Source organism: Idiotropiscis lumnitzeri, chromosome 15 (assembly GCF_059441095.1).
Source record: "Idiotropiscis lumnitzeri isolate Australia: NSW breed Sydney's pygmy pipehorse chromosome 15, RoL_Ilum_1.0, whole genome shotgun sequence".
In the NCBI taxonomy this organism is placed as follows: Eukaryota; Metazoa; Chordata; class Actinopteri; order Syngnathiformes; family Syngnathidae; genus Idiotropiscis; species Idiotropiscis lumnitzeri.
Window position 1 is genome coordinate 10,112,731 of NC_142405.1, and position 27,951 is coordinate 10,140,681.

At 41.7% G+C, this 27,951-nt stretch overlaps 1 protein-coding gene across 1 annotated transcript in view; it reads left to right on the top strand.

Moving 5' to 3' along the window:
• smurf2 (SMAD specific E3 ubiquitin protein ligase 2) overlaps positions 1-27,951 on the top strand; it is a 43,065-nt gene that overhangs the window by 5,923 nt on the left and 9,191 nt on the right. The window contains exons 2-11 of the mRNA XM_088316907.1: positions 15,412-15,450; positions 17,334-17,442; positions 19,245-19,378; positions 22,256-22,321; positions 22,651-22,735; positions 22,913-22,996; positions 23,100-23,314; positions 24,925-25,009; positions 25,901-26,059; positions 26,158-26,205. Coding sequence (XP_088173033.1) covers positions 15,412-15,450; positions 17,334-17,442; positions 19,245-19,378; positions 22,256-22,321; positions 22,651-22,735; positions 22,913-22,996; positions 23,100-23,314; positions 24,925-25,009; positions 25,901-26,059; positions 26,158-26,205 — 1,024 coding nt within the window. The remainder of the gene's footprint in view (positions 1-15,411; positions 15,451-17,333; positions 17,443-19,244; positions 19,379-22,255; positions 22,322-22,650; positions 22,736-22,912; positions 22,997-23,099; positions 23,315-24,924; positions 25,010-25,900; positions 26,060-26,157; positions 26,206-27,951) is intronic.

Consider the following 27,951-nt stretch of genomic DNA (forward strand, 5'->3'; position numbering starts at 1 on the left):
TGCAGCTTTGGTCGTAGGATGAAACCCCAATAGTGTGGCGTAGTGCGAGCACATGACCCGCTGATCAAGGCAGTTTTGATGTGGTTTTCACTCGGTCCTTGGTACATTCATGCACTCTCGGTCACAGCTGTGTGGGAGTGATTTGGGTTTATCATTCGGGTGTTGAGACAGGATACATGTGCAATGAATGCACCGAGCCGTCATCGGCGTGCAAACATTTCCACATTCGACTTTAACAAGGACATCGTGCCCCAGATGAAAAAGACGAGAAGAGTGGAATAATAAAAAGGGGAGGGTAATTATCGGTTACTGCACGCCATTTGTAAACATTTTCCTTCTTCACGCTGAGAGAGTCCCATAACTTTAAACATTGTTCCATCAATTAATGGACTGACTGGGCCTGACAAAAGCCTCCTGCCTTTGCTCTACCATCGAATGCTGCCAGCAGCAGCCCAGAGGTGGCCAGATGTAGCGGTCGGAAGCCAGTGGCCAAGCCGTTAGAGAGGAAGTGCTTCCCGGATCCTGACACTTATCCAAACGTCACCAGAGAAGGGGAGCTGGGGAGCAGAGCAGTAGACCCCCGCCCCCTCTTGATATTCCCCTGACATAATAAAGTGAAGCGTTACAGTCATATTACTCAGCAGGCTGCCTTGCACGCTGTGTGGCTTACAAATCTGCCTTGTCACAGCATGTGGGGATTGTAGATTGATACATTGGAGCAATATCATTAATTCATTATTGCAGATTGATTGTGGACTGTTCGGGCTGAACAATCAAATTCAAATAGATATTTTAGTGCTGAGATAACTTCATCGCTTAATCATTGTATCATGAAACATAAAAAGTTGAAGTGATTCAGCCGCAGATTTGTTTGCATTATTGTTGTAATCTGATTTATGATTTACTGACTTATGTTCACGCCACACATGCTTGGTAGAATTTTGTCAAGTTGTCGTAGTGAAGGCTTAAACTACTGCAAGTCAGAGTGTTCATCAAGTTAACTGTAATTGACGTCTATCATATTAATTCCTTGTTCATTTGCCTTTATTTTAATTGAGCTGTTAAAAACAAAACATTTGCCTAATGTCGATATTGTTTATTGTAATGCTGATTTATTTATTGGTTTTGAGTACCCTGAAAAATTAATCTTGAATACAAAATTAGTGGGGAAAAATAGCATTACATTTTCAGTCACTAATTAATAATAGTCAATATTTTGAGTTTTATTCACGTAGACTCATCAATCCTCCTTGATTATTTATTTATTTATTTATTTATTTTTATTTTATTTATTTAAATTATTTTTACTGTGCTTTTTTTTGCATGTCAGGTTAAATTCTTCCATGAGGAATGTCTTGAACCAAATATAAAGCCCAGAAAATGTCAAATGTTAAATAATCAGTTAGAATTTATACTGCAATAATAATGATAATAATAATAATAATAATAATAATAATAATAATAAAAAAGACTTTAATAATACAGTACAAAGACCCTAAATATGAAGCCATCATAGAAACTTATGGTAGTAATAAATGAATATACGGGGCCAGCTCTGGTTCTTGTTCATGAATCGATGATGGCGAGATAATCAGTTGAAATTCAATAGTTCGCCATAACAACCTTTTTACAATATCGGGCATATTTCATTCATCATTTGTTTGTACAGACATCTCATTATTATCTCTGAGCATTATTCTCATTAGTTGTTTGTCCAGGTTGTCCAGTTTAATGGAGGAGCGAAACGTGATATAAATGCTTGCGTGTGCCAGCTCCGCCTGCAACCTGAATAGCCAGAGATTGATACAATTAACTCTGACTTGCGTCAAGCAGACGGAGTCTCTCACGTCTCCAGTGTTACTTACTGGAAAGTGTGCATGTGTGTGTTGTTGGCACAGTAGCCGCAAAAACGCCAACAGCTGACTGAAGACGTCTTGTCTGTGTCTGGGCCCGACGTTTGAGCCCCTTCGGTCGCCAAAGGAGACGAGATCAGACGAGAGTTGTTTATATTCACACCAGATCACGTTTCAAATGGCATCTCTGCTCAAGTTGAACAAATATACCAGCATGATTCCTGCGCACAGAGGCAAACGTTAGATTATAAGACCAGGGATTTATTATTTTTTTTTGCCCCAGATGTGCAAGAATCCCTAATAAGCACATTGCTCACCACTCTTGACGAAGATGAAGAGTCACACTGTAGCTGTCTGCTAGAATGTGCTTTTCTGCTCTTACACGCTTACTTCAATAATTTAGAGCATATCGGACATTACATTTAAAACATTCATCTATCCATTAAATCCGTTGCCATTTGTCCTGTTCAGGGTTGGTGAAAGGCTGTCTACCACTTTAGACATGCCGCCAGCTGATGACACCAAATATCTTGTAAACTATTCACACAACCATTTTGAGTGGGAACCCATCCCACAGTGGCTTCATGATCGTCAGCTGTGTGAACCACTATTATAACCTCTTTATTAACCAATTTTATTATGTAGTGTTAAGGCAAATTGCCCACTACCACTAATACTTTTTTTTTTTTTTTTTTTTTGCGCTCGGCACAAATTAATTTCTGCTTTTGATTGATGCATATTCAGGTCCTTTATTTACTACCTGAACATTGGCATGCTTAATAGTGCTGTGCTGTCTTAACGTTCACAAAAATGTTGGCATAGATTTTGTCAACCGGTGAAGAAAAGCGAGAGATTACATTAGGGCAAATATCAAACAAACATCAACCCCCTGACATTATGCACACAGAATGGTGATTCCAAAAATAAATACGCACTTAATTACCGGCAAGTGTTTGCATCTTGTTGTGCCCTCTCACCTCTCACAGTGCATCACTATTATAACGGATATCGTGATTTCAGAGTGACTCACGCCGGGCCCATGTTGAGAGCTTATTGGAGCGAGCACTGCATAAATCATGAAGGCTACACCAACACCTGCTATGTGAGGTGATAAGTAAATACAGCAAACACCTTTTTAAACATCACATGCTTAGGAGGGCTGGGTAATATGGCGGAAAAATATTTTTAGAAAATGACTAGAGTCACTTATGAATAAATCAACAAACGTTAATGCTCATCTGCGCAATCAGCACATTGTGTACTTGAACGCAAGCGCGGTGGAAGTCATATCACTTTTTGCAACCCCTGCCAGTGGATGATGTCATTGTTGCTCGGTTAAATTTAGCGTGCATGCATGATGTCATGTCTTGTAGCTGCGTGCAAGACACATCACGCATGGCTGAAAAAGCTGTTCCTGACGCGCACCTGCACACTATAGCGTATCTCAGTGAGACATCAAACTCTAATTCACGTTGACTGCTGGTGACGAATACCTCATGTCACACAATGACAGGAAGGTGCAAAGGGAAAAGTACTCCTAGCGTTGCTTTCCTGTGCCATTTATTTCCTCATTCATTTTCCATTTAAAGGATTTCTGAAGCTTTCATCTCCGATTATGACATAACTGTCCTGATTCTTAAAGTCTAACACATTCGCTGGCTGTGTAGACAGTAGGAAAAGGGGGGGTTGGGTCGGGGTGGGTGGGGTGACGTAACTTTTGTTTCTCGATGAAGTTGTGAAATCATTATTCGAACCCTGAACTCAACTTCGCAGAACTGGCTCCAGACAGGGTAATGGCGTGCTCTTCAGCTTCTGTGCGAGCCACCCTGGCTCCATTACATCAGAGGGGGACGGGGGAGCCAAGGGGCGAGGAAGAGCCATGCAGCCACTCAGCTTGATTCCCGGCCAGTAGCAGTGCAAGCTTGCAGAAGCCCTGAGCCCCGCTCCGTTCTGCTCGCTGTTTTGACTTCTCACTATAGCGGCAGCGGTGACGCCACTGTGGAAGACTTTACTCGCCTGGCTGACTCCCTGTTAGGCACGTTGTCGCGCAAGAGTGGAAAGAGAGATTGATGTACTCTGCAGGGCCAACAAGAATGCCTCAAAGTTGCCAGTGTGGCATGGTTTGCCACTATTTGGAGCTGAAAATAGTTGGGGTGGACTCCTCGTGTTATGCAATTGCAGAGGAGTGAATCACAGAGGGAAAAGGTGACGTGAGATGGGTGAAATGTTCTCACACTAAAAATGTTGCCAGTCGCTATTCGTCTCGCGCGCGTGTGTGTGTGTGTGTGGTGAGTTTCCTCGTGTCGTCAAACTGGTTCCTGTTGAACGCCTCGAATGGCAGCATTGTTAGACTTGTTTCAGTTGCGCACCGTTTCGGAAAACTGGTTTGTGCAGAAAGACACAGTTACCAAAACCAATTGTCATGAAAATGAAACCGCTTCCTGATAATGCAAGAAGCTATTGACATAAGTTTAAAAAGAAAATGAAGACAAATGAGCTCGCTTTCCTACGCTGGACGATATGTTTCCAAAATTGCTTTTCAATACAGAAGATACGCTTGAAGTTTTGCGATGTAAGCAGACTCATTTTGAACAGTTTCCACCTTGCGTAATTTCTTGTATTTTCTGTGCAAAAATTGTCATAAAAAAAAAATAATTTGAGGTTAGTCAAATTAGAGTGAGTTTAAGTTGTGCCGCCGCATATTGTGCAGAGTGGGCTTCGTACGTCGTCTGTTTTTTCTTTTTACTAATTTTGCTATCTTGTGGGTTTAATACCAGCGTAATGCGACCGAGACGATTAGCATCTCGACATGTGTCAATATTCTGACATAAAGGAGAGACGCCAGTCACATCTAAAAGTATACATTTTTTCAAGCCTCGAATAATAATTCAATTGGAAGTACTGCAAGTTTTTTTTTCTTTCTTCTTTTTTTCCTCCACGGGACGGTGATTGGCGACCACTGAACTCGTGGACATCTCAGGACAGTCTGCTGTTTGGAAGTATTTTACGAAGTCATTTGGAAAGTGATGACAGTGCAACAGCAACTTGTAATGTCTGTTTATTAAGTGTTTCACACTCTCAGCTTGTTGTTGTTCATTTCATAGTTTGTCTATATTCTACCCTGAAATGGACTTTAATTTGTTTTTATTTCTCACTTTATGTGAAGCTCCCGCTTTGAAATAAGTTACGAGCGCCGGTTTTACCTCGACGATGTTGCACATGAAATTGATTCATTGACAAATAAAGATCTTTATTTTCTTACTGCCCTAAATGGATCTGCTCTCTTGTTTCGTACGATGGGATATTTAATGCTAATTTGTTTGCATTCTTATGTTGGGCTGCACCTGTTATGGCGAACAAAAGTAAAGCGAACGAGAGGCAGTTGGTTGAGGTTTAAGAGGATGTTTAATGAGAGTGAGAGTCTGTTGGCCGAGGTCAGGAGACAAGTGTGGCTCGCAACAAGAAAGTGAGGGTCTGGCTAAATGCTGGAGAGCTGTCGGTGAGGTCAGGGAATGGCCCAATCGATCATTGGTGGGGCAAGTGGTCTGGGGGAGGAAATGCGTAGCGAGGCTGGATGACACACCAAAGGTTAGGCGCCGAAGAAGTTCAAAATTGCACACGTATGCGCAAGTGATGGCTGAAATCCAACTCGAAATTCGTGAATAATCTGGCATCCGCTTGCAAATCAGAAAAGGTCTTACACGCAGGAGGTAATTGCTGATCAACTGCAGGTGTGTGTGAGCGCCATCCAGAAATCGTCCAGTCTGATAATCAAAAGCAACAGACGACCAGAAGGCCGCAGGAAGTGGACTCGCCAAAACGAAAGAGCAAGCTTGACGCACTAAGATAAGACAAAGGGTCTGGGCCTAAACATCACAGCACAAAAATAATTTGGTTACTTGCTTTGAAAGTTTATATAAAAAATAAATTGTGTTGAGTTACTTTGATTCTTAGGAAATTGAGAATTTGGATACGATCTCTTTCTGCTGTACTGCTTTGCCGAGGTATCGGATCGGAACTCAGTATCAGCAGATGCTCAAAATCAGATGACTCCGACTCATCCTTGATTGCAAAAAAAAAACAAAACTTTCTTCACTGTCATTTTGCCTGTCACGCACTCTGCGTTAAATTTGTGCAAATTTGTGTTACGTGGCCGTGGTTGGAACGGAGCTTTGTCGTAAACCGAAGAACCTCTTTATATTCCGAATGATGGATGAACTGAAACAAAATCTCAACGTGGGGTAAAGCTTTCTCTCGTCAATTGTTCTCTAGCGTCTTCTACTCGATTCACAGACACGACTCTCCTTTATCACCCCTTCCTTTTTTTTTTTGTTTTTCTTTTTTTGGAGAAACTCCACAGAACTGCTGCATGACAGGAAATGAGGCCCACAAACTGTCAAAACAACTGCAAGTAACAGCGTTGACCACCATGAATCAACCATAAAAATTGGAAAGTGTTAAACTCTGAAGCTATGATTTGTGTGACCATCTCGTTTTTATTATCGCCATTTCTTTTGACATTTCAACCTTGAATTTTAAAAATATCATTTGATTGTACTAACAACTCAGCAAGCGTCACAAACTTGCCCCAAAAGCATGCCCCACGACGAGACAATGGACATGTAAGGAATTCGTTGGACGTGATGTTGCAATATTGTTGGAGCTGAGAGTGTGTGTGTGTGTGTGTGTGTCTGTCTGATGTGAGAGCACGTGTCTGGATGTGCCTCCAGACATCTTTCATCACTCCAGCAGGTGCGGAATATAATGGATGATGATGATTTATGGCTTGTCTGAGGCATGACCTTTTGCCCTTTGTCCTCTGAGAAACAATGTGAGGCTATATAGTCTCGTGTGTTTTCTGCACGACTTGTCATTGTGACTTGTGACTTACCCAAGTGTGTGGTAAAAATGACCTTTTAATCACCAAATCTCTTCTGCTTTCTTATTCACCCCTCATTTTTCAACAGAATCGTTTTTTTTTTTTTCCTTCCGTCATGCTGGTGTTCCCTTACATCAGTCTCGGAACGTGTGAGATAAAGCGGGAGCACGGCTTTGAATACCTAAGTAATTGTTTGAAACTCAAGATATTTTCCCTTCATTTAAAAATGATTCTCCCTGGGTTGCTCTTTGAACAAAATGATGCATGGCAAGAGTGTGTTCCTCTTTTTTTCCTTCCTAAAGTTCTAAATCTTGGAAATGGTTGATTTTTAGAGGCATTAGACAAGTTTCCTGGCGCTTAAAAGTTCCATGATGACTCTCATGTATACTGTATGTGTGCTGGAACCAGAGGAGATCTTATCAGATTCTCACATTTACTTAAGAGGATTCGTGAAGAAAGCTTGGTTATTTCCCACTGCCTGCATGTCAGTTTGTCACAACCGCATTTCCACAGTCCAGTGAAAAGCTGGACAAAGTTCCTGAAATTCTACCCTGTGTCCTCATGCTCAGCCCTTTAAATGCAGACAGAATAACATAAGTGGCGTAGGCAGGTCTTTAAAAAGCAACCCGCCTTTGTCGTGAGCAGCAGTGAAGGGATGGTGCGCTAACCTCAGTGGCACTTGGACCGGACTGCACCGGTCTTTTTAGGACTGCAAACTGGTCAGTCCTGAGATTGTGATCTATAAACTTTTATGTACTACATCGTGTACATGGACAAACCTCGTCAACTGAGTTTGGAATGGAAAAACTGGAATGCCCTGACTTCAACCCCATAACAATGGACTGAACTAATACGGAGAACTTCAGCAGGGACCCTCTTATTCCACATCACTGAAATCTGACCTTAAATGTTCAAAAAGTAAACAAATTCCCAGACACCGTACATATTTTCGAGGATTTTTTTTTTTTTTTTGGGTGGTTGGGATACATTTTTTTCTACTGCACAGGCAATTCAGCTCCACTCGCCTTGTTTTGGGGGAAGTCGGCTTTTAACTTCAAAACATTGTATCAGCTCAAGGAACAACAACAACAATGGGGGGAATGAAGACTGAGGGCAGTGAAAAAACAAAACAAAACACTAAAGCAGAGTGGACACTGTGGAATATGATGTTGTAAAAGGCAACTTTAGCATACAGGACATGTTTTACGTTAGGGCTTTCTACCAAAGGATGGGAGAGTGTATTTTTTGGCTAACGGTTCTGTATGTTTTGTGTATAAAAAGCTCAAAATCATCTCTTTTTATTTGGCTTGACAACAAAAAACTGCGTTTTGTACAGTAGTGACGACTATAACTGATTTCAAGTTAACTGTCATTTAAACAATTCTCACACCCAACACAACCGAACTTTATACGTGATAAAAGGTTGTTTCTTTAATGGCGAAACCAATACCAATCCACACCAGAAGTTTAACTTAAGATGGTACTTTTTCAAAATGTCTTTTCTCAAATCATTACCTTGTGTTAAGAGTTTTACTGCGTCGAAGCTGCACATTGATGCTGGATACTGTTATACTGGTGAGAGGGTTATTGCGTAAGACAAATGTCGAGACAGCATACTTCAGCTGACGGGGTACTAGAAACAGTACCTAGTATTTGCTGGTTTTGCCAAAAAGAAAAGAAAATCCAATAATGTACAACATAGCATAAAGTGGTGGTGCCCAACCACCGGGCCACGGCCCAATACCGGTCCGTCGGCCATTTTGCACCGGACTGCACAGATGAAAGAAAATACTTGCAGTACTTCCGGTTTATTTATTATTTGAGGCTGAAAAATATTTTATTTTCAAGATGCTAATTGTCTTGGCCGCTTTACGCCAATATTAAAGCCACAAGCTAGCAAAAAGAGTGAAAAACAAAAATCGCTCTGCACAATATGCAGTGAGCCCCCACCAAACGCCCACCCCTCGTCTTATGTCGTACAAAATCCTCCACCCCCTTGCCGGTCTGCAAAAGTTTGGAACTTGTATGAACCGGTCCGCGGCACTAAAAAGGTTGGCGACCACTGGCGTAAATAATAAATAAAAGTGCATTTCCATCCACTTCATTTGAGTTGTTGTAAAGCCTTGCAGGGGTTGGGAAGGGGTGTGAAAAGGAAAGGAAAGCTTTTTTTTTTTTTTTTTTTTTTGGTTTATAGGTGAGCAATGCTTGGCATGAAGGTGCATGGTCCAAGGATTGGAGTCAAAACATGGTTGTCGGACAGAAGAAAAAAAAAAAAGCAGCGGTAGCAAGAGTGCAAGGAGCGGGAGAGTCGTGTTATCCAAAGATGTGTCAGACTGTCTGGGGTGTTGGGTCATCACACTGGACTGGAGGATCTAGTTGGTCAGGATAGGAAGTTCAAAAGACGTTCAACCTGAACTTGTGGTCCTGAGATTTGTGTAGTCTCGCAGACGAATGGTTCCTTGCAAACAGAGGAATGTCGGATACGTCTAAAAGGCCGACTGCTTTCCCTTTTCCTCCTGTTAAACTTTAGACACTGATGCGAATGGTGGAGCATTACCAAGCGGGTGTCGCGGTTCCCACACGCCCTAGTTCCTCCCCCACACGGTCTCCAGTGTAATGGTTAACCACAGAGCAAGAGACTGGAGGCACTTTGAGCCCACTTTTCCTCCCCACTGTGCTCTCGTCTTTTTCCCATGCTTCAACGTTTTTTATGTCTGTCCGCTCGCATGACGAAAATAAAAGACGTACAGCTGACTTTTCATCCTTCCATCTGATTGTTACCATGGCGACGCCCGCTCCTTTCCTCCCCCAGACGTCACATGACCTCTCCCTTCCCAGGTGTTTGGCTTGCGTCTGGTGAAGCGCATTGATTTGCCCGCACAGTGGAGCTCTTTGTGCACCCGTGTGCGTGTGTGCGTGTGTGTGTGTGTGTGTGTGGGGCGAGGGTACTCAGCCCATCCTCTCCCCACAGGTGGAACTCAAACGCCAGCCCAAAGGCCTCTGTCTGCCCGCACAACACTACTCTTACCACCCAGAGGAGTCCATTTGTGTCAAGCCACATGTTGCCAAACAGTCACCAAGTGCGTAGACATCACTTGCTCATTGCATTTCGATTTAGGCTTTGATAAATTTGCCTCGTGGATGTTGTTGTGTTTGAGGCTGTCAGTGGTTGTTAGATGATACTGCATTTTAAGAAGGCTTCATCAAGTTCTTCCCGTTTTACTTCTCCCACATCCCATCATAAAAAAATTCCATCAGTGTGATGTAATATATGGTAGTCCAATGTATTGCTCTGCGCAATTCTAGTGCCGGTGTGATTTATTGATGTGTTGTATTGATGGATTACACAATTACAGGCAGCAGTGAAAAACTTTGCGCTGATTTACCAATCACACTATCAGTTTATTCAGGTTTAATTTGCTACAAGAGGGAAATGGCTCCCATGCTCATTTTTTATTGGCTTATCTCTCATTGTGAATTTCTCACTGTTGCTCATCCCGTCTGTCCTGTCTGCGTTTCGCTACCTCTTCCCCTCCCTAAAGCCCAGTCATTAGCCGGAGCTGCAGTGCGACCGGAATGAGAAACACAGGCTGCACAGAGACACCCTTCTCTCAGTTTTGCTTCAATGCTCGCCGTCGCTATGACGACAGAGGATTTTAGATGGGCCAGGATGCGAAAGGGTTATTTGATGCTCTTCCGGACTGTGTGTCTGTGTTTTTGTGTGAGAGAAGGCTTCAGTGGAATGAAAACAGTCAGTGATTTAAAAGATTTCTTTCAGAATTTTAGCGATCATCGGGTTCACATTTTTATTTGTTGAATGGACTGACCTTATGCTTTGGGCTACCATGAGCCAAGTTATGGTGGCTCTTTCAGAAGCGGTACTAGCCACGTGTATTTATGATATAATCCGATATATTTTAGGGATTATTTCACATTTATCATCGCCTATAGAGTTACATTAGACGACAGTAATAACAATTTAGTCATATTTTTGTATCGTAAATAGCCTCAAATGTCAAAATAAATGAATGCTACTGTTGCTTCCCGTAAAGACTAAACATTCTTCATTTTACCCGTAAGATTCTGTTCTTGATTTATCCACTTTGTATAGAGCAGCCAGGACAGATGTGCTTGTACCGCTTTCCCGCTTCATGATCATTTCCATGAAAGGTTTACCACCACTTGTACTCTCTTGTGGCGACATCACACACAAGAAGCCAAAGACACGCGACATCATGCATGACGGCGGTTTTAGATTCTCATTTCTCCCTGGAGATTTGGATTAAATTCTAATTTGTGCAATGTCATGGCCTTTTGACTTCCACGGTGTATATTTTTTAATGCAACAAAAAATGCATGTCATACACGCCATGTGTACAATCATTTAAAGTCAAATTAAATACCAAAAGAATGACTTTTATTCCATTTGTATTTTGTTCGCATTATTGACTGATCACAACACATTTTCTTCGGCATATTTATCAAATATTCCCCGCTGTCTCCTCTCATTTTCTGTCTCTGCTGTGTTTTTCTTGCGCTGCATGCCCAGACTGGTCACATGTTGATGCTGTAACTGAACTAGACACATTTTTCTAATGGATTGGCTCTTAACGTATCACTCATGGCACGCTCCATTACCAAGGGATGTATGAGGGAGCACGCTCAAGGCTTTCCCATGCAACACAGTTTTATTTTTTTTTTTTCATGATTTGCTTTCATGCCATTTTGCATTTCAATTGCACTCTTGATACCCCGCAAAACAATGTTCTGATGATGATTAATGTTGTTATTAGAAAAAAAAAAAAACAAGTTTGATCAAATAATACATGTCTTTATATAGCCTGAAATTTGGCAAATTCTTGTCAACTTAGCTACCGTCTGGGACAGTAGAACACCTCCCCACTCCTCACTGCAGGCAAAAAATGCGCAGCCAGTAAATCACACAGCAGAGGCATGGATACTGGCTGACTGTCTGTGTTTTCATCTTTCCTAGATTTCACTCAGCAAATTCTTTTAGTTTATTGCCATTTTTTACGTTGTAAGGTCAATTGCTCATCTGCCACGTAAAGTTTAATGCAGTTTTTTTTTTTTCATGCTCAACAATGCTCAAGTGGTGAAGTAAAGTAAAATAATTTGCCGTATGGATGCTGGCCGGCGGATAAGAGCCTCACTATGAGCCTTCAACCAGCATGCTCCCATGTGCAAATGGAAAACACTTTGCTTTTTCTGTTCTATGGTCCTGCGAAAACTGCAGAAACGGTGACAAAAATGACTTGAGTGGTCTCGCCAACTTCAAAGCTGCTAATGAATGTTCACGAGTCTGGTGGTGGAGGTGGTTTCGCAAATGTCTGAGGGCTGTTTTTCTAATGAATGGAATTCCTAATTGCTGTCCTTGTATTTTTTTTTTCATTTTTATTTTATTTTTTTAGTGGCTCTGAAGTTTCAGACTCCCAATTGGCTTCCCTGCTGCCACTGTCTTCCTGCGTTGCCCAGTTTGGTGGTTTTCTCGCCAGCTTCTGTTCTCATCTGTAATTCAGCACTATGTTTTCCTAAGGATCCTATATAGGTATAATTTTAGTGTTTCCTTCCTGCAACGTGGCGCGGAGAGGACTGCATATGCTCTTATTCAAGAGTTCTGCTTTTCTCCAGCATGGCTTGGTTTACGTTGGTGGTGGCTCATTGTGTGGGCCGACTCCCTCCACCGATGACTTAGACAAGTGGTTCTCAACATTTTTTCAGTGAAATATTTTTTCAGCCAAATTAAAAAAAAATGTTATATGACCTTATATTTTCCTGAAACATTTTAATGATTCGATACTTAATTTGAAAAGATTTTTACATGTTTTTTTTATTTCAAATCTCCCGTCCCCCCTGGAGTTCTTTCAAGTATGCCCCTGGGGACAGTTACAGTTACTCCTGACATTGTAGACATCGACTAGATCCTTCCATTTAAAAAAAAAAAAAAAAAATGAAGCTGGGATTGTCTGCCTCAAAGCAAAAAAGAACCCATTCCATTTGATCTGTTTAAAAGAAATGTATTTTTACTAGAACCCAAGCCCCACAATCATAATTTCACGGCCCATCCTTTATGATGTTTACATTATATTTCCAGTGGCCACGCCATCCGATGTTGACATATCGTGTGCTGTGAGTCTTGGGCCATTTTTGTCTCCATATTTAAGTTTTGTTAGGTCTTGTTCAGGTTTCTCACGGGCTATCACGGTATTCGTTATTCAAACATGGTCCACCACAAATGCCAACGTGTCATCTCAACTCTCTCCACTCCCTATTTTTATATAATTGTTCTTTACTGAGATCCAAACTGTGCTTTGCAGCACTCTATTTTCATCTTGAGTTGCAACATTAGTAAGTGAGGTTTTAGGGTAATCCTTCCCATAGATTTTGGTCTGAAACAAAGTGGCGTCAGAAGCACAATTGTGATTTCGCCGGCAAAAACGGCCAGTTTGAGGACGCTGTGTGCCGATATGGGCAAATAAATATATCTCCATTTGAATGTCTTTTATTAATTTTCCAGATAATCTTACAATTGCTTAGAAATTGCATACCATAGCAAAAAGTGAACATTGATATGGCCGTGATTCACTTTCGTGCCTAAATTCCTCTCTGTTGAGTTGATTGATGATGTGCTGGTATGACATGTCACAATTTACATAGCTGACTCAGCTACTGTGTTGCCATTTGGCTGACACACGGCAACACAAGCCAGATCACATTTTACTATTATGATCAAAATTAAAATATACTGCTTGGTGTCAATTTACAGTAGTTGGCTTGCTCGTATGATCTGCCACCTGTTCCCTTACCTACAACTCTTTTACTCCCTTCTCACAGAATCCAAGTAGTGCATGTTGACATACGCCCACAATCTTCTCTGTGCCTGCTAATAATTAGTTAGATAGATGGAGTTGGATTGAACAAGCCCGTGTGCTTGAGCACGTGCATGGCTGTGTGTTCAGGCCGACTGGAAGCGATGTATACCAGATGTTGCAGAAATGAGTGGGTTTCTATGGAACGTAACACATTCCCAGGGATGTTTGCGGAAAGAAATTCTTCCTCATCTGTCGAGCATGTTCTGCACCCCCCCCTCTTTCAACTCCAAGAGGTTATGAGTCTATCTTAACTCTTCTTTTTTTGTTAATATATCCTCCGCCTGTCTTTCAGTGTAGCCACGGTTATTGACCTTAACCTTTGCTGTCTGTATGCATGTCTCCGTGTTTCACTTTTTTTTTCTTCTTATGCATCAAAAAGACGCCGCGTGTGCTTCCTTCTGTTCTTAAAAAAATGTTTCGACTTGACCTCAAATAATACAGGGTGATCTATACTTGTGTGCGTGTCTGAGTATGTGCGGAATTGGATGGAGAGGTAGATAAATATGCAGCGGGTGCAGACTGCATTGCTTAGACTGCAGTCTGGCACTATAGGTGTGCCCTTGTCTGTTTGTGTGAATGAAGTCTGAATACGCCCATCTGCACATGAATCGAGACCCAAAAAAAGCTGCACTTTGAATCAAATCACGGAGCTAGACCTCACATCCGGCTGCATGCGTGCGTCATAGGTGCGGAAATGGACTCGTGGAATTATTATGTCACTTTATTCAGGCTCGTTTTAACGTGATATGTTTGTATTACTCTGAATGGACCCCCACCCCTTTCAATTGGTTAATTTCAGATGTTTTGGGTTCAAATATTATTTGCTCCACGCTGCATACGGAACCACTTTCTATTCTAACTGCTGTGAAAATGAGACTTTACAGATGCCACGAGTGCTTTAAAGCAGAGGTCCCCAACACGGTACTGGTCCGTGAGCTACGTTCAACTGGGCCGCAGCAGGCCACACAGATGAAAGAAAAAAAATCTTGCAGGTCCCAGCCTGTGTAAATATTTTATTTTGAAAAGTCACCGACCCCTCCCCGTTATATCGTTATATGAAGCAATATTATGTATTTTTAATTGTTAGTTTTTATTTGTTTGCTCTGGTCCTTCGCCATAAAGTGGTTGGGAACCTCTGCTCTATTGTAAAGATGTCTCCAAGCACATGAGCTGGTATCTCATATCATAGTAAAGATAATTTTCTGCCTGCTAGCAGAAGCATCCGTTGTGGAAGTGCCGTGTTTATTTATTTCTATGCATTGCGATTCATTGGGGCACTGCGACTCAGAGTGGAGGCCAGTACTTTGGGAAGTGCAGTCATTTACGCTGTTTTCACACTTCACATTTGGTTTGGTGAAAACAAACTGTCGTTCTGTTAGTCTGGTTTGTTTGGACAAGTGTGAATGCGAACATGCCCAGAGTCTTGGTGAGGCACTCTCAAAATAGACTTGTCTTTGGCATGGAAAAATAAGATGACATATTCAATACATCAGATGATCTGTGATGAGTTTCATCAAGCAAAACATTTTTTTTTTTTTTTTAACGTCACATCAGTTTAAAAAGCCTTTTCAAGGTATTGTACAGGTTGTGACTTCATACAGTTTATTGTGTGTTCCATTTCTTTGCAACGGCCTTCTACTTGTTGCCATCGTGAGTTTGAGTTTGACACAGGTGCTCTAAACGGTGTTAACAGCGTTAGAATATTACCATAAAACTCTATTATTAGTTATGTCATTCCACACATTTGACTTTAGTAATTAATATGCCACTCTCCCTTTTTTCTTTTCAGTCCTCTGTGCCAAAAACCTCGTCAAGAAAGACTTCTTCCGTAAGTATGAACCAAACGCATCTTATTTTTTTCTTTTGTTTATGAATGTACTGTAAAGGTATTTTGAGATTGGCAAATGTGGGTCATGCTGGTCTGATAAAATTCCCGCTGTCAGCTGGTACGAGACATCAGCATGCCATTTGCACGGATGTGAATGGTTTGCTAAAAATGAAACCTTTGGAACAAAGTGTGATTTCTGCTCCGTCATGTTGAACACAAAAGAAAGTATTACATTCAAGTTTTATTTTTGACTCTGTCTCGATACGGTTCATTTTACATAAATGCAAGTGGCTTAAATAAAACTAAAACAGAATGAATATGCGTCTAGTGTCTTGGGCAGGGTTGGTAAAAATATAATTTTCCCTGGGAAATTTTGCATGTGTTCTGTTTTGTTTTGGTGTGTTTGGATCAGGCTGTCATGGGGAATGCGCATGTAAAGGTCTAGTGGTGACTCAGGTGGTTTCTGTGGTGCCCATTCCTGCCATTCCGATGCTCTGGAGCTGAGCAAACATTGCGTTCGTGGGAGTCGGTAGAGAGCAGCACTGAGCCCTTGGATAAGACGGACGAATTTGTCATCATCACTTTGCATTGTGATGCGTGTGTTGCACTGTGCACGCTTTTACCTCAAATGTCATCCCAAATGCAGAAGACCACTTCTGTGTGAAACAAGTCATTGTGGGACGTTACATCTGGACCAAACATTGTTTGGTAATCAACACGCCTTTGACAATTTTATGATTCAGGTCCCTTGAAATTCATTTTGTAAATCAAAATGATGGATATATTTCATAAAAGGCCTGCATCTAATGATTTTTTAAATAGATTAATCAGTCAGTTATTTTGTTGATGATGAATCAGATTTTTAAAAACCATCCCATTATTATAAAACAAGATATTATTTCAAATCGACAGGGGAAAAAAAATGCACAAACAAATTAATGATGTTTCAGTTACAGGTTTGGTCCACAACATGTCAGAAAAAAAGCCAAAAATGTTGATCATTGTTTCCCAAAGTAAAAGCAAATATTTTTTTGTGATTCGACACAAAGCAGTCCACTTTCTTGGAGGCCTTCAGAATCAGATATTTTCTATCGAGAAGCTTAAGTCACCATCTTGGTTTTTAACATTCTTCGCTGCCGTAAAAGAGCTTTGGTCGAGGTGTGCCAGAACGGTTCCAGGACTGGTGTCCCAAAAGTTATCTCAAACCCAAAAGACGATCAACCAGCACGTTTAAACAGACATTTGCTTCATTCAGTGCATGAGAAGAGGCGACATTTTTGGCATGACTATTTGTGGGTGCTCCACCATGACAACGCGCCTGCTTGGCCTCCCGGCCAAGATGACCATCGCCATGCTGGGGCAACCTAGCTCAGTGTTCTTGTTCTCCTAATAAATATTGTTGCTTTTACCCTGACAATTCTGACAAGCTGACCATGGCTTTTTTTTCTGTTAAGACAAATATTTTTATAGGCACTCCTTAGATCACAGGTGTGAAAGTCAAGGCCCAGGGGCCGGATCTGGCCCACAACCTCATTTTATGTGGCCCTCAATGGGCATATCATGTGCGTCAACTTCCCATTTCTAGCGCATTTTCTTCACTTTTAACAACATTGAGATATACCAATCATCCCCTTTTAAAATAAATGGAAGAATTATTAAACAATTACTGACAGGCTTTCCATCAATTTGTTGTGTGTATGTGATAACGTAAAGTGATCATACATTTCTATGAGTTCACATTCATAACGGCTCTCTGAGGGAAACCACAACTACCATGTGGCCCATCCACAAAAATGACTTTGACCCCCCCTGCGTTCGATGCGAATTGACCAAATGGAGTCGTCAGTTAACTCAATGCGGTGGTATTTTTCTTCTTCTTGTAGGCCTCCCTGATCCTTTTGCTAAGGTGGTTGTGGATGGTTCGGGGCAATGCCACTCGACGGATACTGTGAGGAACACACTTGACCCCAAGTGGAATCAGCACTATGACCTGTGAGTTGCATGCTGTGTTTCAATGTCCCCCACCCAAATGAAGCTATAATTTGATGACAGATGACAGTTTGAGACCGTGTTTGAAGTTTGGCAATGTTTCTTTCCCTGTTTAACCCGTGCGTTTAGAAATGACAGGATTGAAACTGTACCAGCTGTAATAGCTCACACATTTCGAGACAGAGTTATGACATAACCCATCAATACGAACAAACGGTCTAAAAATGTCCCTTGGAACAGTTTTTCATGTACAGAAATAGACTCTGGTAGTATTTTCTTCCAAAGACTGGAACACGTGCATGTCCAGTACATTTACCCTGATCTCCTTTTCCAAAGATGGCTTGTCCTGTGAAAGTAACCTGGAAAAAAAATACAGACAAGAGCGCCTGAGTGAATGTGAGAGCGAAAGTTTCCAATGTTTATCCAACCGGCTAGCGTAGCCAACTGCAGAAGAAGCGCGAGTCTTAGTTTGTTCGGTTGCTCGGGATACCGCACGTTCTCTTCTTACATTGCCGATATATTATCTGTGCATGTCACGTTTGATTTTGGGGGGGGGAGTTGTGTGCATGTATTTACATTTGAGGAGTTTGATGGAGACAGACTCGGGATTAGCATAAATCCTTTGGGATTTGCTGCGAACGTTTCCTCCAAAGTTAGGTTGAATATACACCCTCTTAACTCTCAGCTTTAATCCCAATTTAATAGCGGCGAGGTTTTATTCGACCGATCAAGCCAACAAGCTCTGTGGCCTTAAATTATACTCCACCTGTTGTCCTCGTTCAGTCTGTCATAAACCTAATGGCACAGTTCTATCTAGCATAAGTACACCTATTAGTCTTATGTGTATAAATGTCAGAAAACCTGATTAATCGCATACAAGGACCGCTAAATTAGCGACGGAATTCAGTCCCGACAGCGGCGACGTAACTCAAATCAGGAAGCCTGAACAAGTCGTAATCTGTCACCAACCTACATTTATGCAGTATTTAACTGTAAAAATTTCAGCTATTTCTTTTCTTTTTTTCTTTTTAAATACATATTCATTTTGGCGGCATTAATTATCATGTAATATGCAGCCCAAAAGATGTCATAATAACCAACTGTTGCTATTATTAAAACTTAAAAAAAGCTGTGAATATTATTTGACTGTCACAAATTGTGCCAAGGGGGGAAAACTGCATTGTCACAAAAACTGCCAGAAACGATTCATCAGTAGACATCATAACCACATATAGGACATAAAGTATGTTTGCTGCCTTAGTTGTTGGTCTCTCTGATTGTGTGTTTGTGTGCATAACTGTGTTTATCGGACATGAGTCGTATTAAAAGACTAATTAATTTTGTTACACGGCGGGTGTTGCAGATGACCGAGACTTTACAGTACTTCCCTCCCGCCACGTCTGTCTGACCTAGCCGCACTCTCACATCGCACCCCAGACAGGCATTTGGCATTGACTCAAAATGTCCAGACGTCTTACTCACAGACCATTGTTTCATATCCCTTTTGGTAACTGCTATGATAATTACAGTGGGATCCCCTTCTGTCAGTTCTCCAGAGTTTTATTTAGAAGGAGCGAGTCCACCCGAGAACATGTGTCAAAACATGTGGTCACGTTTTTGTCATATTCATATCTTCACCTGATAATATTAACAAGGAGAGAACATTTAAATTGGCAGCAGGGTAGCTAAAAATTACAATTTCTTTCTTAAAAAATAAATATATATATATATATTGCGAAAACACATTCTTGTGTCCATGTGAGAGTGTCGTGAATATATTTCCTGTATTTGTATTTTCACCCCAGATACATCGGGAAATCCGATTCTATCACGATCAGTGTGTGGAACCACAAGAAGATTCATAAGAAACAAGGGGCTGGCTTCCTGGGATGCATTCGCCTTTTGTCCAATGCTATCAACCGCCTTAAAGACACAGGCTGTAAGTGATGCTCAACCTTGCTTTGCACTGTGACATTTTAAAAATACATTGCAATCATGTATGTTATCATTTTCTCATTTCAAACTAGGACATCTTTATGGGAACGATGTTGGGATTAAATCATTTTAGTTTAGTGGAAAACTTTGCGAAAAATGTCAATTGCCACTCTATTATCTGAATTGCCAAGGAACAAAAAATTGTGCAAAGATGAGCAGTAGCCACATGCACTGTATGTGCAAAACACCAAATATTTTTGGCAATGCCATTCCTTCGTTCTTCACTGCAAATTCCTGCTTGCACCCTAACCACTTGAATGTTCTCCATTATTAGCTAATCAGTGCTGCGTGAGTGCGGTGTTAAAACAAGTCTGTAGCGGTTAAGGACGTAGTTGTCATTACAACTAAACTAAAATAACAACCAGAGGTTAAATGCTACATTGGGTGGTGTCGTGTCAAACTCATTAGGTCAGACACAAGCCAGACTCGGGTGTAAGTGGGGTCAACCTTCAAACCACATCACCCTGTCATTACACTAAATATGGCCGGTCCGAAGAAGCGAACTGGATAAATTAAGATTTAAGCAATGCCTCTGTAATGGAACTACATTATAGGTTTGGTATCAAGGGCCTGCATTTATTTAGAACTCATCCTGAATGTACTTGTCATCCACTCACACAATGAAAGCTGATGCTGCTTTGGAAGAATAATAAATAATCTTAATCCTGATACTCCGACCAAAAGGCAACTCTGGGTTCAGTTTGCTTCAACATGCATCGATGGAACTCAGTGGGATCTTTTCTCATTGCTGGGCATACCAACGCATCCACTGTGTCCCTAAAATGGGGCTGAGTTACAACTTTAAATAATATTGAACCCCCCTTTATTGTGGTGGGCATGTTTTAGATCTGTGTTATACGGGAACCATTAACATTTTTACATAGTTTTTGCTTGGTGCCTGCTCGAAAGAGAAATGGGAGCCTGTCACTAAAATCACTTGGAGGAAATAAAAAGTTCTCCAAATAGGATGCAATGTAGGCTTGCGTCAAGCTGTTTGTCACTCCCAATTCGTGAAGTTTGCTGTAAAAGTGTTGAACAATGAATATTGTAAACACCCAAATGTTCAATCAAACCATGCAATTTTATTTAACATTTCAGTTTTATGCTGCTAAAATCTGGAACAATCTTCCAGAAGATGTGAGACATGTCTCTTCTATGACGATGTTACTGAAAGTGATTTTGCTTTTAAATGAATTTATGACTATATTTCTGTTTGATGGAATTATTTTGTGTCGCTGTGTGTTGCATTGTTTTGTGTTAGAATTGTGCTTTGCAGAAAAACTGGCCTTGGCCTTGCCTAACAAAAGCTTGCTAGCTTCATGCTAATGTATAATTCCATAAAAAGGCTAACGGAAAGAGCATTGAAGTTACGCTAATTTATCTACCTTCCAACAACTGCTACTTAGCTCATTTTTATTGTACCCTGTGCAATGACAATAAAGTTTTGTATGGGAATTTCTTAAACACATAAAGCAGCAACTCAAGTTTACAACAACAGGCACAGTCAAATTAATATTCCTTCTTGCTGTCATTTACGCTGAAGCTCTTCCCATAGAGCCCACTGCTGGCTTTTATGTTGCGGCACTCCACTGGTACTGCACTAAAAAAAGAGGTTGTTTTCCTACAATGACGGAGGAAACATGAACCTTGTGCAGCTGCGAGTGGTTTACCTCTGCATTTCCTTCTCCCGTCCTCTCCCTCACCCCTCAGTGCCCCCCCCATCAGTTTCCTCCACAGACTGGCAACATTGAAAGAGACAACAAGAGCGTGACTTTGGCAACTCGCCTCCCTCTATATCTGTCTGCTGATCCAGACAACCGGTCATTTCATGCAGACATGCATCACAGTGCAACTTTAGACTAGCTCGGTTGTTGCGCGTTTGCCAGTTTTTTGCTGTGCATGCATTTAAATGAATGGTAGGTTTGTCCCATCTGCTGGCCCGATACCGAGCATTGGCTTTAATTTAACATTTGAGTTTAATTGTATAGCGTCTTGGCTCGTCCTTTGGCATTTGTGTATAATTACTCATCTTTGTTTGTGAGGCTGGCCATGTGCTTAAATGAAATGCACCAATGCGAGCGAGCACATTCCTGGAGACATCTATGTGTGTTTTGTGTTTGTCTCTCTGTGGCTGCTGACCTCCCGCCAGCCTTGTAATGTTTTGACCATTGCCTGTTTTGGTCGCTGTTTAGTCTAGACAGACATCCTGGGCTGATCTGCATGACACCCAGACAACAGAGAAGAGATAGTGGCCGTTTTCATGTCTGCCGGCAACATGGACTTTTTGTTTGTTTGTTTCTTTCCTCACTGATGTGCGTGTTTCTCTCTGTCTCGCTCTCGCTCAAATTCCAGTCTTTAAGAATTTCATACAAAGAGTTTCCAGACTGGTTCATGTCCATTCGAAGACGGAGCGGACGAGTGCAGGCTTTTTTTTTTTTTTTTTAAACTGACATTTGTCAAATGTTGTTTGACCTTAGCATTTGAACTGAAGCCTGCTCTCTACGGATGCTCGGTCAGTTTTTACAGCCTGTCGCTATCGGAGCATTTGTTTCGGGACACCCTCAATATGTGGCTTGAAGACAGACGGAGCGATGGATAAGCATATGAGCCTGTAACTGAGCTAGAGGGAGATGATGCCGAAGCATACGGCTTCCCCAGTGAGGGGAATGTGTCCCACTTGTTCATTTATTATTGTTTACACGTAGCTGTATGAAACCGATGAAGCGTCTCTCCTCCCATCTGATCTTCCATCACTGTTCTGATTTCCTGTTTGTCTCTCCACTTTAAAAAATTTTTTTTTGCATCTCTGTCCCCTCCACAGACCAGAGACTCGACTTGAACAAACTAAGTCCAAATGACAGTGACACAGTCAGAGGCCAGATCGTGGGTAAGTTCACAAGGCCACGCAAACAATAATCGCGTCACACCCCAAACAATAATCTCTTGAACAGGAAATAACAGGCTATTAAAAAGAACAACAAACATAAAAAATACATGAACCATTATTATTGGCTAGTACATTCCACGTTGTTGTTTCTCATAGACATTCCCTGTATCTTACAGTCATCGTATAAAATGTGGTGTCGGGTTACAACGCCAGACCATACACAAAATATATGGCTCGATTCTGTGCCAATATAACGGAACTAGGCTTGCTCTATAATCTATTCTCTAGTAATTCCAGTGTTTGCATCTGTCTACCATGTGTTGCTTCAGTAAGCTTGCAGTCCCGAGACCGGATAGGCACAGGAGGCCCAGTGGTAGACTGCAGTCGACTGTTTGACAATGATCTACCAGACGGGTGAGTCTGTTGGGGGAAATCTCTAATCTTCTGAGGGGGGGCTTTTTAGACAATACATTCTGCTATATGAAGTATGGAAATTCAGACAGCGCCGCGAGGCAGATCGCCGCTGAACAGTCCTGTGGCCACATAGCTATGTCCACTCACTGCTGTGCATGTGTATATTTCTAATGCCAGCTGGGAGGAGAGGAGAACTGCATCTGGACGAATCCAGTATTTGAACCACATCACACGCACCACGCAGTGGGAGAGGCCGACCAGGTGAGTCCACTGCAGAAACTCAACAAAACATCCCAGAATATTCATCCAGGAGAACCGTGAACATAAACTACCATGGACTTATTGAGCTTACTTTTCTTCTCAGACCTGCATCAGAGTACTCAAGCCCCGGACGGCCACTTAGCTGCATCGTGGATGAGAACACTCCCATTAGCACAAACGGTGCCACGCCTACCACAGCACTGCCCCCAAATGACGATGACCAGCGTGCCCAGGAGAGGCGCGTTCGCTCCCAGAGGCACCGCAACTACATGAGCAGAACACACCTGCACACACCTCCAGACCTCCCAGAGGGCTATGGTTAGTGTCACGCATCACAACTAGAGCTGCAGCAGTTAATACACTACTTGATATATACTATTTTGATATTGGATGAATCATTTTTTAATTCAAAATTGTTCAAATCCTCACAATTTCAGCCTTGTCACAGTTAATAGCATCCATCCATTATCTGTACCGCTTCTCCTCACTAGGGTCACGGGGGGGTGCTGGAGCCTATCCCAGCTATCTTCCGGCAGGAGGCGGGGCACACCCTGAACTGGTTGCCAGCCAATCGCAGGGCACACAAACACAAACAACCATTCACACTTACACTCATACCTAGGGGCAATTTTGAGTATCCAATCAACCTGCCATGCATGTTCTTGGAATGTGGGAGGAAACCGGAGTACCGGGAGGAAACCCACGCAGGCACGGGGAGAACATGCAAACTCCACACAGGATGGCCGGAGCCGGAATCGAACTCATGACCTCTGCACTGTGATCGTGCTAACCATTTATAGTAAAAAAATCAATTACAGCATGTAACATTCCTGCTCATATCGCATCAGAAGATATCGGAATCCGACATTAGTCTTGGCCGCAATATCGCGTCGGATCAGAAGTAGAAAATGTAGTAGCGAGACAACCCTATAACAATCTCAGATTTTTGTTGTCCACCATGAAATGCAGTCTTTGGTTTGTCATGTTATTGCCTGTGAAGACAGCATAAAAAAATCCCAAATTTTAAACATTTATAACATGATCGGGGTGGCTATGATGAAGGTCTTTATAATTCCATATAGTCTCATGCTCTGGTATTTCTTTTGCACCTCTACGCCCCACAATGAATCCTGTCATCACTGTAATTGCATTGTGCTAATGGCTTCGCTCCTTCCTCCTGAACACTGGGCTCAGTAATGCAGCTTGTCTGAGCCCTCATTCAGTCCACAACCTCTCTGTGATGTTGTAGCCCCACACAAGGAGCCCGTAATACTGGCTCCATTTTAGACAATCTAATTGAATTGATCTCGCTGTTAAAGTCTGGCTGCTGCCATTTGCTCCCCCGCCCCTCCGCACCTCTTTCTCTTTTCTGCACATACTCAAACAATCAGACACATTCATGTAAAAAGTAAACACACACGCCAGCTGCAGTCCTCCACACATCTTTGGGAGTTTTGTTTATCCTCACGGGAATTTTCTTTGCAGGGATTTTTTGAGCCAGAGCTGGAGAAGCATATCTTAACCTTGTGCTCAGTGTCCGAGATTTAGGAGGATCCGAGCCTCTCTAGGCTTGTCTCCTTCTCTTTCCTCCCTCTGTCCTTTATGACTTCATTTTTTTTGGGCAATGCATTTTAAATCTATCAGAAAATCTGATTCTTTGCATGTGAACACACACCAAGAGTTGTCACCTGGAACTTATACGTGCGTTGGTTGGCAGGTTATGTGTAAAACAGGGTGATAATCAAAAGAATTAGCAGGGGACTGTCTGGCAGGTGATGAATGAGCTCATCTCCTCAAAAAAAAAAAAAAAAACTCTCTTCCTCTCTGCTATGCATCTGTAAATCCTGTAAATCACCAACGAGTCTTCAATTTGGCTCCTTCTGGATACTAATTATTGTATTGCACCTCTTTTTTTAATCATTTTACAGAACAGAGGACCACGCAGCAAGGCCAAGTGTACTTCCTTCACACTCAGACGGGTGTCAGCACATGGCACGACCCCAGAGTACCCAGGTACGTGACCTTCAGGGAATTGGGACATCATCACGACGTCACGTGACATAACAAAACAGTTGAGGCGCTGCATTCCTGCCTCATCACAAATACTTTGATTTTATATGACACTGAGATGGATTGGCTTGTGTCATGACAGGCCAGTCAGAGCATAAAGCGGGTTACAAGTCTGTCAAGTATTAACTCCTTTTGGGAAGCAGTCAGTCAGGCAGTGTAAAAAATATTCACAGTACAAAAATAAAGTTTAGATCAACAGGCACGGCTGATATTGTAATACCTTGCAGCCTTACCCTATAAAACAATTAATTTAAAGGCTTTTTGTAGGTTAATCCCAGGGATTTGAAGCAACCGTATTATTCAAAAGATAAAGATACTGTATTACAATTTAACAAATGATAAAAATGTTTTTCTTTTATGTAATCATTTTTTCCCTAAATTCACAATGTGTATAGCAGCAAACTGTATTTTGTTGACTGCTGTAATTTTGTAAACATTTGTTGTGTAGACCTCAAAAGTAAAATCAAAACAATCAGGACTCTTGTCTGAAAACAAAGAAAAAAAAATTATAAATATTTGATATTGCTGGCTGATGTGCGGCGTAGCATAATGTAATTCATTTCCATTTCCGGTTAGTGAGTAGATTTTCTCTCAAGGGTGCAGACTTATATTAAATTGCTTTCTATTTTCCTGTTCAAAGTTGGAGCTTCTGTGACAAGTGAACGTGATTCCCCAAGCACTTAATTCCAGTGTTACGGACTAGCTGTGTCCGTCTTAGCTTAGCTTAGCAATTAGCATGGCTTCTCCTTTCGTCACTTTATTTTTCTTGTTTTTTTTTCTCCCCCCCCCCCCCCCCCACATTATAATGTGGTTTTTTTTTCTGTCACATGTCAGAGATCTGAGTAATGTGAACTGTGAGGAATTAGGTCCTCTACCTCCTGGCTGGGAGATACGAAACACGGCCACGGGCAGAGTGTACTTTGTGGACCACAACAACCGAACCACACAGTTCACTGACCCACGCCTCTCTGCCAACCTACATCGAGTCCTTAAGTAAGTTTTGACCTTTTCACCCTTGTTAAACAAGGTATTCAAAGGATTTTTTTCTGATTTATTTCCTGGACTCAATTGTCTTTGTTTTGCATTTACAGTCCAAGCCCAAATGGCTCACGAGGAGGCATAGAAAGTCAGAACGTGAGGTAAGATTTGTTTTTCATTCCAGGAAGCCCCTGTTGCACACGGCCACACATTCTCTCCACTTCTTGCTCTTTCTACACAAACATCACACATGCTTAAAGCCTTCATAAAGGCATTTTAGCACACGATTTGTCACGTAGCTGCTTTTGGCTCAACATCTGACAGGAGAATGAGACACGAGGACTATTGCATCCAGGAAATAACGCATGAATGTAATGCCCAAGTCTGTTAATGAATTCTGTGGAGGTTTATGCATTGGTTTATGTATTTGTGCATGGTCCAAACCTTTGAACATGGCCCAAACACATGTTCAGAATGTCTTTGTCTATGCAGCTGTTCAAACACCTACTGTGCTGTTAACGATCATAGATTTACCCATAAGCCTTTGCTTCACGAAGATGGAGCAGTGGACGGGTGCCTGACCTCATTCCTCCTCTGTGCAGGGACGGAATGCATTGCAGAGAGATCTGGTTTCTTCCTATCCCCTTTGCATAGATCAAAGAACATGCTGGCATTTTCTACTCGTTTTTCATTTTTTGGCATTGGCATGCCACTTTTATTTTATTTATTTTTTTGCAATGTAAGATGCTTTTTCATCAGCAAGATATTGCAGAGAAGTTGTATTGTTTATTCACCTTTCTGTCCATCGTGGCAATTTTAGTGTTACGGTCAAAAAAAAAATATCCATCGCAAACAGAATTTTTTAAGGAATGCAATTTTGTGCAGTCGAGTTCCACATGTCAAAGTTTTTGCATTTAATATAATGTTGAATTGCCAAATCGCCGATTTAAGCTGTATTTGATTGCCTTTTGTATTTTGATTACGGTTCCTGCAAAATACAACCCTATTAGGATGATATTAGGAAATATGTACTATCTGGAAAAGATATCAAGCACCATAGAGTTCCTTCAAGACATCTGCCTTTTATCAATTCAGGGATTTCAACCCCCCCCAGCCCCATCCCCACCCTTTCCGTCATACCACAAAAATGTTTGATATACTGTCTCAGTCTGTCAAATTTGTCGTTTTTAATGCTGATTTTTTTATTTCATTTGTCTGAGCATCCAGCAAGCACTGGTTTGCTCCAGTTTAGATTTCCCCCATGACACATGTTACAAACCCGACTGGTCAGGGTCACTTTTCAGTAACTGAATCCTTGATTTCAAACCTGTTTTGAATTCAGCGACATGATGAGTTATCATGTCATCTCCCGCAGGATTTGGATTTACGTTCATTCACTTTGGTAACGTGTCGCAGCAGCGTAGCTGAGTTCCACTCCCCCAAGAAAAGAGAACCTCGTATTTTCTTTGTGACGATGAGAGTCAAGGGCAGAGATGGTTTTCTAGGTGAAAGTGCGGGAGATGCTTCTTTCCTTGTTTTCAACCTTCTCCTCCCACCCTTTGAGATGTCTGCTCGATTTGGATGCTGTCAGGCGAGTGCCCTTCCTACTTCCCATCCCTCCCTGAGAGTCTAGTCTACAGGAAATAAAAGGATTCAAGATGAGTTCTTGAGAGTCCTTTGGGGCCCTGTGGCTTTCTGGGCTAACAGGAAGTGATTGAAAAGCCTAACTCAATTCCACTTGGCGGACACAAACTAAGCAAAGTTGTCAATGTGATTATGGACTACGCAGGCCATTAGAAGGATACTTGAGAACAATTGTGGTCTGATTTAACCTCCGTCAACTGCAGCCTGCTTGGGTCTACTTTCTGTTTTGCCTCTGCCTTGGTATGTCCTTTCATCAAAGTTAG